Source organism: Brienomyrus brachyistius, chromosome 19 (assembly GCF_023856365.1).
Source record: "Brienomyrus brachyistius isolate T26 chromosome 19, BBRACH_0.4, whole genome shotgun sequence".
Classification (NCBI taxonomy): domain Eukaryota; kingdom Metazoa; phylum Chordata; class Actinopteri; order Osteoglossiformes; family Mormyridae; genus Brienomyrus; species Brienomyrus brachyistius.
In genome coordinates, this window is record NC_064551.1 from 11,369,473 (window position 1) to 11,384,380 (window position 14,908).

General features: G+C 45.7%; 1 protein-coding gene across 1 annotated transcript in view; it reads left to right on the forward strand.

The window, feature by feature from the left end:
- Nucleotides 1-14,908, forward strand: part of LOC125714718 (cysteine-rich motor neuron 1 protein-like) — a 52,026-nt gene that overhangs the window by 29,942 nt on the left and 7,176 nt on the right. The window contains exons 3-5 of the mRNA XM_048985610.1: nt 10,992-11,120; nt 12,335-12,491; nt 14,148-14,269. Of these exons, the coding sequence (XP_048841567.1) occupies nt 10,992-11,120; nt 12,335-12,491; nt 14,148-14,269 (408 nt within the window). The remainder of the gene's footprint in view (nt 1-10,991; nt 11,121-12,334; nt 12,492-14,147; nt 14,270-14,908) is intronic.

The following is a 14,908-nucleotide window of genomic DNA, read 5'->3' on the forward strand; positions in this document are numbered from 1 at the left end:
TAGAATGCTGCTTTGAATAGTTACCCGTGGAAACAGGAATCTGTGCCGTGACGACGGTCACCGTGGTGGCAGTTGCCGTGCCACTCACCTCCCTCAATGGCTGATTCATGACTGCCTGGTTCTTTACTGATCCCTGGCTCAATCTCTGCCATGTAATTGATTAGCCTAAGCTGTGATCAGGGGTGTGTTACTCCAGCATCCCAACACCCTTGGGGGGGTGGGGGGCTTTATGATTGACCTGCCTACTCGTACATCCTGCACAGTTGAGTGGTATGAGTAACATTACAGTATCTGTTACTGTACTTCCTGTAAAAATAGTAATCTTCCTATCCATTCGGTACAGCTGTGTTATATGATATAGGTAGGAAAGCAATCAATATGGCAGAGAAAGGTTTTGTGCCAAATGCAGATATCATTTCATATGTGATGAAGAGAGATAAGACAGCAGTGAAATTTTGGGAGTTTGGTTGCGTTTATGATGGAGGTCAACGGAGTTTAGTATGTGTTGTCAAGAATAAGAGACAGGTGGAGGGAACCTTCATGATTAACCATAAACACCTGAATACCCCTCCCAAAATAGTGGGGCCACATCACCATCTTTAAGCCTTAGTAGGAAATATAAAAATTGAGGATTAATGTGTAAAATCACTATTTGTCACAATGAAGGCTTGAGGAGAATGGTGAAAATATTTCTCAGATTTGTGGATGATGGTAGGTTGCAGGATTACATACTTTATATCTCATAAAACCACATTTTCCACGTATTTGCATGCAGCTCAAATGTTCAATGGTTTTGGGCAGAATGTCTGCACTTCGTATTCTGAGTGAAGGGTCAGGCAGTATACATGCAGTATAAAACCCATAGAGGTTTGTATGCATGACAGTATATTGTGTTTTTTTCAAACAAAGAATTTCTTTCTTTTTTGTTCTACCTCTGTAATGACTCAAGATCCAAATGAAAAGCAAATTCTGTACCAGAGTTGGCCAGTTCCAGTCCTGGAGGACAGCAAAATCCCAAAACATAATCTACAACAGTTACTCTGAGGGGCCGGCTAGGGTCAGACAACAAGTCACGTACATGGGATTCCAACTGCAAATCAGCGACACCCAATGACAGGGTCAACACACCAGGCAAAGGTCAGGACGAGATAAAGGGCAAACACAATCAAGCATGACAGTGGTTCAGTAGAACAAGCACAATATCTCACAAAGGTGTCATTGTAGTGGACTTTATATTTGCTTTAGCCTAATTAGGGGAACGTCAACAGGTGCATGGAGTACTCGGGTGAGCCAGGGCATGGTTTAGTTGGGTCCAGTTTGGCATGATCTAGTTGAACATGGTCTGGCTGGGTGCAGTCTGGTTTGGCGTACCCTGGGAGCCGTCTGGCTAGATGCTGTCTAGCTGGGAACGATCACGCAGGGCATTGTCTGGTGCATATGGCATGATGGGCATTGGTCTGATTTGGTGTGGTTTGGCCAGACGCCATCTGGTTGGTCGTAGCCTGGCTGGGCATTGGTCTGATTGGGTGTGGTTGGGCCAGACGCCGTCTGGTTGGTCGTAGCCTGGCTGGGCATTGGTCTGATTGGGTGTGGTTTAGCCAGACGCCGTCTGGTTGGTCGTAGCCTGGCTGGGCATTGGTCTGATTGGGTGTGGTTTGGCCAGATGCCGTCTGGTTGGTCGTAGCCTGGCTGGGCATTGGTCTGATTGGGTGTGGTTTGGCCAGACGCCGTCTGGTTGGTCGTAGCCTGGCTGGGCATTGGTCTGATTGGGTGTGGTTTGGCCAGACGCCATCTGGTTGGTCGTAGCCTGGCTGGGCATTGGTCTGATTGGGTGTGGTTTGGCCAGACGCCGTCTGGTTGGTCGTAGCCTGGCTGGGCATTGGTCTGATTGGGTGTGGTTTGGCCAGACGCTGTCTGGTTGGTCGTAGCCTGGCTGAGCATTGGTCTGATTGGGTGCTACAACCTCCTTCTGACTCACATCTTGAATTTACATCTGACAATACTAGACATATATTAAAAAATCTAAATCACTAAATAATTTGATGTAAATGATTGATTTCTGTCAATCACTTAAATGTTTAATTTAGACGGTGAAACGCTGCTAGGTTTGAACTGCAGATATCCTCATGAAAAAATTAAAGTAGCCTGGATACATTAATTTCGAATAGTGTTCTAACATAATAAATGAAATGTTCTTATTCTAATCTCGCTCCACCTTGCCTGCTCTGGTCTGCCTCTCTACCAAGTACTTCACTGCAGGAATGTCTTTGTTTAGCTCTGTCAAAGAAAAAATTACTAAGAGGATTAGTCCCACAAATATACTGTTTGTGAGTTTCCTAATGCAGTTATAATAGCCAGTGTATGCCAAGCAAATATATAAGTGGAAATAACCACAGTACAATCTCTACTCACTGTGAAGTTCATACTTATGGATCTGGATATTAATGGAGCTGCGTGTGTGTGCGTGTGTGTGTGTGAGAGAGAGAGAGCGGGTATACCTTACTTTATGGGGACACAATGTCCCCACAATGTGATGAGTACCTGTTTTTTTCCCCTTATGGGAAAACTCAATTTAATAAAAATCTGTGACTGCAATGAAAAAACTAAAAATGCAAAAACTCTTGTATTATGTTTGGTTACTTATGGTTATGGTTAGGGCAGGGTGGGGGTTAAGGTCGTCGTGTTTGGATTAGAGTTTTCACCATGATTGGAGAGCCCCCACAAACATATAATTACAAACTTGTGTGTGTGTGTGTGTGTGTGTGTGTGGATGTGTGTGTGTCTTTTGTCTCTAAATGGCTATGAATGCATCCACATTGACTCACATAACTCACATTGCTTCTAACTCTGTGTTGTTAATGCAGGTCCTTCAGCAGAATGTTACTGTAAGATGGTGGCATCAGCAGGACAGTTGAAATCTGGCACAATTAAGGCAGAAATGTGCAATTAGCAGGAGGTTCAGTCACAATTACTGTAGCTGCATGTCTGGTTCCTGCACAGCTACCCGCTTTACTTATTGGTGTCTACTCAGTTAAACAGCAAATCCATTTATGGCTGTGAGAGGGTATTACACTGTCAGTGCCACCTTTGGGCGTTTCGCGATGATGCTGGCATGTGTGATCAGTTTGCCTGGCGATTCCGGGCGACCAATTCCTGTTGGTCAACACAGATGAGACCTCAAGTGGCGTTTAATGTGCCTCGTGTGTAGGAAGGCGAAACGAACCGCTGAGGCGGCGGAGCAATCAGGGAGGTGGTGATTGGTTTCTGGAGTGTTCTCCAGAGGTCACACGGCACGGTGACGCCAGGCTAATCAAGCTCTGAGGACCATGGGGTGGCCTCAAAGCCTCGTGGGCCGTGAAGAGCAGATCGGCACGCATGCGATTTTTCCGGATCTCTCCGACCCCCCTTCAGGAGAGGCGGTGGAATGCTTGGGGCATCGTGAAGGTCGTCCGCAGCTGATGTTCCAGCCGGGTCATGTCCCCCCTGCTGGTGTGGCAGGGCTCAGGGGGGCCGGGTCAGTGCAGTAACATCTATCAGTGCCAGCCGGGCACAGAAGGGGGTGCTGCCACCTGATTGGATGGTGGTGTGTTTCATCCAGATGGACCTCATATAAAGGTGGTGGGTGAAGTCAGATGATGAGCCTCTTCACCCACCTGTGACTAATTACTACTAATATTAATGGAACATCTGTCCAGGGCCTGGGCCTCAGTGTCCAAATCTGTGCCCAGCTACAGTCTTTCCCCAGTTTCCTTCCCTGTTTCCATTGTCCTGGAGAATAAAACCTTTTACTTGCCCCACAAACCCTAATGAAAATCCGAATTCCTCCTCCGACTTCTGTGATTTTGCTTGCTGTTCCAATTCTGACACAGTACTCTGTATGTAAATATGTCATAATACAAGTAAGTACACGTGAGTAGATTTGGGGCAGGCCCTCAGCCTCACTTGCTGGTTCCAGGCAGGCAGGGATTACGTTGGTGATATTGTGAGGCTTCAAAGAGGATATTTTAATCAAGTCATGGGCTACTCACACTCATTTCTGCCTGGCTGTGTGGTATTAGAGCAGGCTGGGTGGGCATGTACTTGGTGCTTGCTGCTTGCCCCTTTATCCATGGCCCACTGTCTGACTCTGTCCCCACTGAGATCTGTGCCTCTCCCAGGCACCAATATGCCCCCCTCCCACTCCCGCCCTGCATCTACGAGAATATGGTGTATCTCACTAAGCTCCTCCTTTTAGAATTTGGTTAAACTGTCCTCCATTCAGGGGCCTCCCTTCTCAGACAATAACGTGCACAATTTGTCTGAAAATCCTCAGGGTTTTAAGCAACATGTGGCTCACGCTGATTTGCACAACTAACATAATTGGAATTTTCAATTAGGCCGTTATTTAAAAAAAAACAAAAAAAAAAAACATGCGTGATGCAAATGTGGTCAATGGGCAAGGAGCCAGCGAGGAGAAGGCGGGGCTCTGTGGAATACAGCGTCCCGTATGTACTTTCACGGCGGTGTGCTTTTAAGGGATGTGGGGGGGCGGCCGGTAGTTAAACGGCAGCCGAGAACAGAGGGCAACAGCCGAGACACAAAACAGAACAAGCCGGAGTCAGCAGGACGTCCGTCGAGATAAATCACCAATAAAATCAAGGGGGCTCGTAATTCACTGGAAGTGTTGCCCTTCTTCAGCAGGGAAGCCTGTGTCTGTACGTTCTTTTTTACCCAAGAGGCAGGAAATCTGACAGCCATCTCCCACAGATGTGAGTGTTTACGCAGCCAGCTCCCTGCGGGAAACGGCGCTCGTGTCGTCTCTCATGGCGACGGCGCCCCGGGAAAGCGCTGCGATGTGTTTGAGTGTGTCAGCAGTGAGCTGCTTATTTCCTGCATGCCTGAAGTTGACGTGAAGGCCTTGTGTTTTTATCCCCCATTGTTTACGGCCTGCGCTGTTCTCGCTGACGGATCCGTCGGCACGGTTCCCCGTAGGTGCTTCTTCTTTTTCTGATGGACACTGTTTGCTCCAAAACTTGGCCATCAGTGCTCGAGAAATCAAATGTATGCTTTAAGTGCATGATGCATTGATGCAACTATTGCCACGCCTCTGTGGGACGGTATGTCACTCAGTGGGATTTGTGCCAGTTTCCTGTAGGTTGTGGGTTAGAATCCTGTGACTGTTGGAGTTATCACATCAGCACTGGGCTCTTGAAGAAGGCCCTTAACGGCCGAGTCTTGGGTGTCCTGGGGCTCTCTTAAGCCCATCGCGAACAGCGGGCGAAGTTGGTGACATACTCAGACTGCCTTTGTACGCTGGGTGATGTACAGGATGCAACCGAAGCCCACTGTTTGCTTCTCACCGTGTGTTTCATGTGTGATGCAGGAAATCAGTTTGCCTTTGCTCCAACGTGCCAGAGGAGGAGTCTTACCCCATCAGAGGTACTGAGCTCCCCTTCTGTCATTAGTCCTGTACCTGCTTGGGACAGTCAGATGAAAACACTAGGCTCTGTTAATGGTACAGCCCGTGAAGGGGTCCTGAATTTCACCACGGCTGGGTGAAGGGTACGATTAGCAGAAAGGAGGAGTGCTGCACTTGAGGATGCGATGCTGTCCCGTATAGAGGGCTTATGCTTGTTAGGTGTCTTCGGCCACCATAAATCCCTCACCTCGGAGATGCACAGTCTTTAACACCATGAGCCACAAGGACGAGAGTGAGATAGATGCTGAAAGTCAGCAGGACTTGCGTTCTGAAAATCTGAAAATCATAAATCTGTGATGCAGCTGATTTTGCCCTTAAAGAAAGAGAAACAACCAGCCAATAAGTGTGTGGTGATGTTATCCCATGCTCCCATTTTAACATTTACATAATGTCCTGAGCGCTGATGTTTGTGCCTGGAAAAATTCTGCAAGAAACAGCAGGCAGAAATAGCTGTGAAATTTTCTCATCATTGAATCCCTTGGTGACAATGATGATTGACAGTTTAAAGACTGCAGTTCAGCCAAGAATGTTTGAGGAACAGTGTTTGAGGAGGAACATGTATGAGAAACATTGTTTAACCAATGACAGATCTGAAACCTAATATGTTATGACACTCGCAGAAATTACCGGTATTCAGAGGAGAGGGAAATTTGGTCTGAGGTCTGTTTTCTGTTTGTTTTTGTCTTTTTTCCTAGATAAAAGCAATACCACCACAACACAACAGTGAACCTACCTATTTAATTCCCATTTTTCGTGGGTAATCGTGGCGTGAAATCATTTCTGAAAGGCTTTTCACGCAAGAATTAGCTGCACCTTAAGTGACATATATCTGCCCAGTCTTGAGGAGTCTCACATCGACTGACATTGATCTCAAGACGCGATGATGTTAAATGCCTTAACTCCTGACCTGGTTGTCCTGACACTGATTGTATCTCAACCCGAAACTTTAATTATTTACCATGTCACTCTTTGGTATCTCACTTTTAAAGCTTGTTTTTCACTATATATTAAGTCCGAAGTATACAAGCCTTGGGACCCAATACAAAAATGTCAAGTTTATCAGTCTTACAGTGCTGTCTGTGGATTATTACTTCGTATCAGCTTTGGGATCTACAACGGGCTTCCTTCATATTTCCACAGATGCACTCCTGGCAAAGTCCGGCATATAGCCTGGCAGTGGATGGTGTTTTATTGCAATATTTATCATTGGTTTATCCAACAGGCTGAAGACACATTTGATAATGAGGCCCTATATCTAGAATAACACTTTTCCAGTCCACACTGCGTGTCAGAAATAAGATAATGCCTGTCCTTGGTGAATAGAAAACCACAAGCTGTTTGTCCTAATTACCCTAATCACCGTGGATCAATCGTCCTGCTGTTAGCGGAGAACAGCTACACAGAAGATTCCTCTTGCTGTGAAAGAGCGTTATTGGAGCAGGAGACTAACAATGTTAGATCCCGTCCAAGGTGCATGTGAGATACCAGTGTTACCTGATATGAAGATACGACTGCAGGAGGAAGTAAGACTGAGTGTTTACAGTCAACTTTTTAGATTTTCTTGTGTAGCAAAGTGACTAACAATCCATCCATCCATTAATTACCGAAAATCAATTAGATGTACAGATTGACCTCTTCTCATTGGTTGACGCTGCACTGTAGCAAGTCGCCTGAAAATGGGCACATTTCTTCGAGGCTGCTTTATGACATGCAGCTCCTGTGGACTTGTTACCTGACCTCTACCTGGTGAACAGGCAGCTCCTGAGGCTCTGGACACTTTTTGCTGCTGCGTGGGGGCACCACAACACAGTGACCTGTGAGCGTTGCTCCGCCCACCATGTGACCGTGCCTGGCCAATGAGGACCACTCTGTGAAGGTGCTTTTATGGACAGAGGCTTCTATCCATACTGTGTGCCACCCATCCATTCAGGAAGACATCTATCCATCTGTTTCGCACTTAGCTTCAGCTGAATTACTTATTCAGACGGACTCATGAGGTATTCATAGAAAAGACCACTTTGTGCAAATGACAGGGCTTTACTGTACATTCAGCAGTTTGAAACCAATAGCAGCCGCTTAGCTGTGAAAATGTTTATTAGTGGTATTAATATATATTTTTTCTATGGTTGAATGGCTACCATTATACAGCTGCTCTGATGAATTTGCTGATGACTTGGAGTATCGTACTTATAATGTATATCTGCCAATATCCACAGCATTTTTGTGTATATCCACTCCTGCCATGAACGGTCCTGGACAGTTTTTCATTTGAGTAAGAAAAGACCGGACATTTCATCCTCTTCAAATAGCACTCTTTCCTGGCCATTTTCCGGCGATATTTAGGTGTCATTTTTAAAAGAGCACAGATATCCAGCTTGGTCACCAAAATAGCTAATAAAACTGATACTGCTATGCCGTCGTAGTTTGACCTGGGCCTGAGAGAATCAGCCGCAGATTAGAGGCGTGGAGGTTTAGGGAAGATGTTATGCAGATGGTCTTTTATCCTGAACATTGGTGAATCCTTTGAGGAACATACCCTTAAACTGCATCATATAACAAAGTTAGCTAAGCGACCACTACAATTAGCCCTCGTGTTGCTAGCCCACTTGACCTTGTCCTCCAAAGGATGCTGCATAAGGTGAATAGATGGCGAGATGCCATCTTGATGCTGATACAGGGAGTCCAAGGGGGGATCATTTGTATGTCCCTATCACGGGGATCTCTAAGCACCCAATTATAGATAGCCACACTTGGCAGATCGGAGTGATGCCAAAACGTATCGGATTCCTGTGTGGAACAACATGCTAGTGCAATGTGTTCTGGAACATTCTGTGGCCCTTAAAGCTCAAGGAGATGTACCTGGCAGATGATTTCAGAGGAGGCCGAACTGTCAGCTGCATTGCAGTGAAGGAAGATGGAGCCATGCACCGTATACCGATGCACGTCAGGATTTGGGCTTCACTACCGCTCAAATGAAACCTGAGCTGCAAAGAAATTGTACCCTCAACATGAACAGGTGCAGTGGTAGAAAATGGACATGTTCCTTGGTACACCTTTCTCCCACTGTTCATTTTAATTTGAATGCAAGCAGCCGGATTGAAAATGCGATAAGACTGTGGATTTTTTTATTTCAAAACGAGACCCACAGGTGGTCAAAGTGCTGAAATGGAGGCAGAGAGCCTGTCTGCCTCCAGGCTGTGCTGTACTAGGATAGACTGTTGTGATTTCTTTCATTGAATTAATCTCTTTCAAATCCTTTAGAGGAGTAATTATGCTGTGCATGAAAAGTCGACTTAAAACAGCAGTTTTCTTAAGCAGCAAGTGAGAGTAGAAGATCTAAATTGCAGTGACATATTCTTCAACCTGTTAGCAAACAAGTGAAATGCTGTTGGCTTTGATGATGCCGCTGGGATCTTAGGATGTAGGAAATGGGTGGCTGTTTACCGTAAAGGATTATCATTTACAATTAGGGCAACTGTTGCATTTTATTAAAGGAATCCCCTTCCAGTAAAAAGTATTTCTCTTTAACCACAACATCAAAGAAGAGTCAGCTTCCGCTATATGTGAGTCATGCAGAAATATGTACGTACAGGAAACTACCATAATATAGGAAGCAACAACACAAAGTACTTTAACAGAGTGATATCACTTCACCAGCTGGTACAACGGTAAAGAATCCCCATGCTCTTCAGCTCTGTTCTCCAGGTTCTTTCTTTCATTGCTGAATGTGGCCAAAAACATCCCTGCTTCTGAAGCTCCTGTAAATTTTCCGTTGGGTTCTCCGTGGCTTGTCCAGCTCCTTCCATGGAGAGGCTTTCACCTCCTTGACCACCTTCGCTGTAGCCATTCTCGCCTGTTGTTGCCTTTCGTCCATCTCTGGAGATTCCCCTTCAGCTTAACTGCTCATCACCGGCGTCCACCAGCAGGATCCTGGGAAAAAAGATCTGGGCAGTATCTGGCAGGAGAGGTGCTTGCCGTGTGTCTTCTGGGATGTAAAGCCTGCTCTATCTAGTCTGCATCTCCTGCATGATATCAGGCTCCATCCCCACCAGAGAGGTGGTATTCCACGTTCCCAGAGCCAGTGTTTATTGCAAAGGTCTAATCTGTTTGGGCTCTTCCTGCTCATGCTCGATGTCTGACCTCCGCCTTTCCCCATGTGTGCCAGGCCAACAAGATGACATTATGTAACCGTTTTGGGGTGAGCCCGGTCTGCTCACATCCCAACCACTGGACCTGGATCCGAGGCTGGTCCCAGCGAACCTGTTTTGGACAGGATAACTGCTTGTTCATATCCGGCCTGTTCCCATTGTACTATTTGCCAGGGGAAGCCCTACTGGACGGATCATAAAAGCACACAAACCCCCCCAGCTGGTTAAGGTCATAATTCGCGTTCATAACAGATAGAGAGATAGAATTCCTTATGTACTGTGTTTTTACCTAAATTTGTGTTTTTTGCAGCATTTTTAGCATTTTTGTAGCAATTTTATTGGCTCAGTTTTATTCTGTAAATCGTTTTCTATGCTTGTAGCTAAAAAGTGCTAATAAATAAAGGTTTTATTTGGAAGGAAGGAAGGAAGGAAGGAAGGAAGGATAGAAGGAAGGGGTATTTATGACCTTAAAGAATAGCCTTAAAGCCTTAAAGAAGTGGGCAGTTAGACAATATGACTGGATTTCAGAGCAGAGAAAACACTGATCCTTGCTGTTAGGTGCCCAGGTGCTGTACTCAGACTGTTTTCTAGCCGGTAGCTGAACCCTGGAGCCCAGTCTGTCACTATACATTATAGGTGAGTGTCACAGTACCGGGTCCGTATGATGATCCCCCATAACGCCAACCAGTCACGACGCATGTGGCTGCGAGGCTCTGCCGTAAAACCTCACTGTGGAGTTTAAACTGCTGATGGGCTGGACTGCCTGACCATAAGCAGTGAAGGGACGTTAATATGCTGTGAGGAGGCAGGGACAGCAGCAGCAGCAAGCAAAGAGCCTCTGGGCGTCCAGTAGAGGGGCCAGCACCTCCATTACGACTGTGTTTAATCCTGTTTGTCTTATTGAAAATATAACTGCGCTGTATCTGCCTCTCATTCCCGGTCCTGGCTCCGTTCCTGTCCCTTAGTGTATCCGTGTTGCGTGTACAAAGATAAAACCTGCAGACTTGGTGCATCTTGTACTGCCCGGAAATTGCTCGAAAACATGGAAATAGCTAAACTGGGAAATGTATGGAAACATCTCTTTGAAGCTGTTCTTTAAGGGTCTCTTATCTCGGGAAACACATTATGCTATTTGCCGACTGATTGTCTGTCAGGCAATATGCCTCTTAAGAGTGCCAGTCTGTACGGGGTGCTGATTTTATTTATTTATTTGTAGCATGAAGGACTGCTTGACGGCATAAGCCAAGGAAATAAATTAAGGATGGGTTTCAGTGACATTGACAGTGGTTATCATATTCACAGAAAGCCGCAGCCAAATGAAGCCAATCCCCTTGAGAAACTCAACAAATGTCACCCCCTCCCCCCCCCCCACCTCCATCCCATAGAGCCCAGCGATGTTATTCTGGCACCCCCTGCTTGTGGAGCCTTAGAGAACTGCAATCTGACAGAGAGGGACTGCGCCTACGGATTTCAGCAGGATCTCAATGGCTGTCGCACCTGCCACTGCCGGACACGTGAGAAAAAAAAAAACACAATTACTTTATATATTGTGCTTTAAGGCCTTTTTCAAGACATTCTACAATGCAATGGGCTTAAGGGACCATCTGCTTTTTCAGCTCTTTTTGTGTTTTTTAATTGCTGTGTTTTAGATGTGAGCTGTTCTTTCTGCTCCTTGTATGGGACAGACGCCCAGAATTTTTTATTTTACCATGTTTAGACCCAGAAGACGCCAGTGAGCAGCAGGACAATGTTACTGTTAAATTAAATATATGCATATTTCGGCATTTTAAATCATGACGATAGTTTGATGGAAGATGGGACCCTGCTGAGGAAATTTTCTATGCCAGTTTCCCCATGTCTAGGAACCTTTATAAAGCTGAAAGCCTGAGCTCCCTTAGCTACTGGTGAAAGCAGATAGACAGACAAAGAGACTGAGCTGAATAAATTTTAACTTATAAACAAACTAATCTGCAGCTGGGGGCGTAGCCTGTATGCTGTCATTATATAATCCCCTCCAAAACAACATTTGTTCATAGAATTGATTTAATTAATATTATTTAATTGCAAGGTGGCACGGTGGCTCAGTGGCTAACACTGCAGCCTCCTGCCAGATCTGTGGGGATTTGAATCTCACCCCCATCTGTATGTGTGTGGAGGGGGGATCATCTGTATACTACATTGTGGGGACCAGATGTCCCCACATTGTGATAAAAACTTGTCATTTTTACATTGTACGCACTATTTTTAAAATCCCCACAAGGGAAAACTCCATTTTATAAAGAACTTTGAATGCAATAAAAAAAACTAAAAATGCCAAAAGTCTTGCATTATGTTTGGTTATTTATGGTTAAGGCCGTCATTGTTGAGATTAGGGTTTTGCCCATAAAAATGAATGGAGAGTCCCCACAAAGACATGATTACAATTGTGTGTGTGTGTGTGTGTGTGTGTGTGTGTGTGTGTGTGTGTGTTTGTGTGTGTGTGTGTGTGGATTTTACATGCTTGCGTGGGTTTCCCATAAACCCAACAATATGTGGGAGTATGTCCTCTGTGACTGATTTACAGTCTGATTACAGTCCTGTTTCGTGGAATAGGATGGATCTTTAAATGAATACAAACATAATAGAACAGAAAATGTGCAGATCCCAGACATGTATATTTCAAAAGGTGCTGGTTGAGATGCCTGCTTCCCACACTTAATACCCATCTTGTGCCTACATGTCCTGCCAGGAAAGGCGCTGTGCAGGGAGATGATGGCTGGCTGTGCCCTGAACTGCCCTTTCGGCTTCCAGACCGGATCCCAGAGCTGCCCGGTGTGCCACTGCAGGTTACGACCCAGGAAGTGTCAGCCAACAGCCTGCGGCAAGCGCTGCCCTCATGGCTTCCAGTGAGAACCTGTCTCAGTTTCTTTCCGGCACGTTCTGGCACTCTGCTGCAGGGAATCATGGATGTCTGCTGCTACCCCACTGCCAAAAGCTAAATAACTAATTTCCTTTCGAGCACTGGCTGAGAGTCACTTGATGTTGAAATCACTAATTAGTCTAAGTCGTTGAAACACTTCATTTCACATCAAATTTTATATCAAAATATTTTTATTTACTTGCCAATTAACAACGTGTATACATATATACCTCGCAGCAAATGAACACACCCGACAGTGGCAGATTCTGAAATTCCCAAATTCTCTGAAATTCCCTCTGAAGAACATTCAGTTTTTCGTTTCCCCAGACCTTGCCAGATGGTCCAGCTTCATTTTAGGAAGCTGTGACTCTCTATAAAAACCACTGACTATCAGTCGAAATATGGTTGGAACCACAATGAAAAAAGCCCATAAAAGCACCTGGTCACTTGCTCCGCTCCCCCTTTTAATTCTCCTGAACAAATGGTTTTCTTTGCATTCACTCTGAGAAAGGTTGAGCTTGGGATCAGGTGCAGCATACTCACTTGAATAATTCATTGGTTTGACGCCTTCTCTCCCCCACCTGGTCTATTGATATTCAGCATGAAACCCCCCCCCCCCCCCCCCCCCCCGTTGGCTCATCATATCAGTAGCTGCAGCGTGTCGTGTGCGGATCCCTTCCTGTGCCGTTATTTGTGCGATAAGACCCAGATGAGAGAGACATGAGGAAGACTTCACAGGGGCTTGTGTCACCACGGAGGGGCCGCTCTGCAGCCGCTCGAACGCTCGGCCCCCCAGTGGCCCTTCGCAGCATCAGACGGCTCCTTCCACTTCTGTGGATATCTGCCATAGGTCCTGTTAAGCAGATAACTTTAAAATGACATTGTGAGCATTAAAATTAGTGCCGGACTTCCAAACAGAGTCCTTTGCTGGACCCTAAAAATAGGTCATTTTGGTCATTCTGCAGTCAAAGCAATGAATCTTGGAGCATAATTAGATTTTCTGAAAACTGACTGCAGAAAAAAATGGTGGATTTGGCACAAGCCTCTTGTTAGTACTCAGTCCTCCTGTAGCGTCCGGTACCCTGGGCGCTTCCACAAGATAACAAACAACACGACATACTCCATTACATTTCTTGGTTGCTGTAGTTTCTCTCTAGACACTATACAGGGTGATAAAGTACCCCCCCCCCCCTCCAATGTTGGGTTTTTGAATCCAGCCACCTGGGTGTATGCATGTGTGGTCTGCATAAGCTCATCCCACCTTCCTCCTGCAATTCGAAACCATGAAGTTAGTTAAATGAGTGTGTTAATTTGACTATAGCTTTTAAGTGTGTGCTGTGCGATGGACTGGCATCCCATCCATCCCTCAATAGGTTACAAATTTCCTGTAACCCTGTATTGGATAAGCTCCTACAGAAGATGGATACTGCTTATTATATTTGATCTCTTAGCAGATCTGGGACACATGCACCTTACACTGATCATCTTCAATGATGCTACCCCCTTTTTACTCACGTAGCTTATGGACGATGTTAATCTTTTCAAATGTCAGTCTTCTCTTGATGAAACCATTGTTAAGATGCTGGTTTGTTCTGTCTGCTCTACCTGTGTCTCCACTGCACATCACATGACTGGCGTGCAGGAGGAACAGACTCGGGTGCCACATTTGTCGCTGTAAGACATGTCCTGAGGTGACTTGTGACAAGGGCTGCCCAGACGGCCTCCAACATGATGTTCGGGGTTGTCCCGTCTGCCAGTGTAGAGGTGAGCCCTCCATCTTTTTGTGAACTTATACCACTTTCGCCTACGTCTCTGATTTTGGGCATACCAGTTTCCTGTGTCCCACTCAGCGGTGGCCTCAGATGGGTCTCAGTTGTTTTCCGCTGAATTGTTCATTAAATTTATTCTTTTGTATCATTCTCGTCTAAATGCCAGGCTGTCCATGTCCATCTGACGCTGTTCGGCAATAAGATGTAAAATGCTTTTAAAGGTCAATTGAAATAGAAGGGGTTTGGTCTGCACTTCTTCCTGCTTCAGGCCTGCCTCACATAGCTGATTCCCAGGTTGCCAGCCTCCCATGGGCGCCACACTATTACGTCGCGATTTTGCTTCAGCACTCAAAATAAGTGCCGTGCTGCTCCTGTGCTTTATAATTTATTCATTTGCCAGACGCTGGCAGGACAGCACAGGCCTGTTTTATGGGTTACATCCTCTGGCCCACTTAACTTAGAGACATTAATGATGCAGTATGAGAACGCAGCTCCTTTTTTCCGTTTTTGTTCTTTTTTTTTGGGAGGGTGTATTGATTCCGGTGCCGGCTGCCCCTGCTTTCTAATTTGGAACATGTCAGAGAAACGGACGGGCTGTTTTCAGGCAGCATTTCAGGCTTTAATTGTTAGGGAA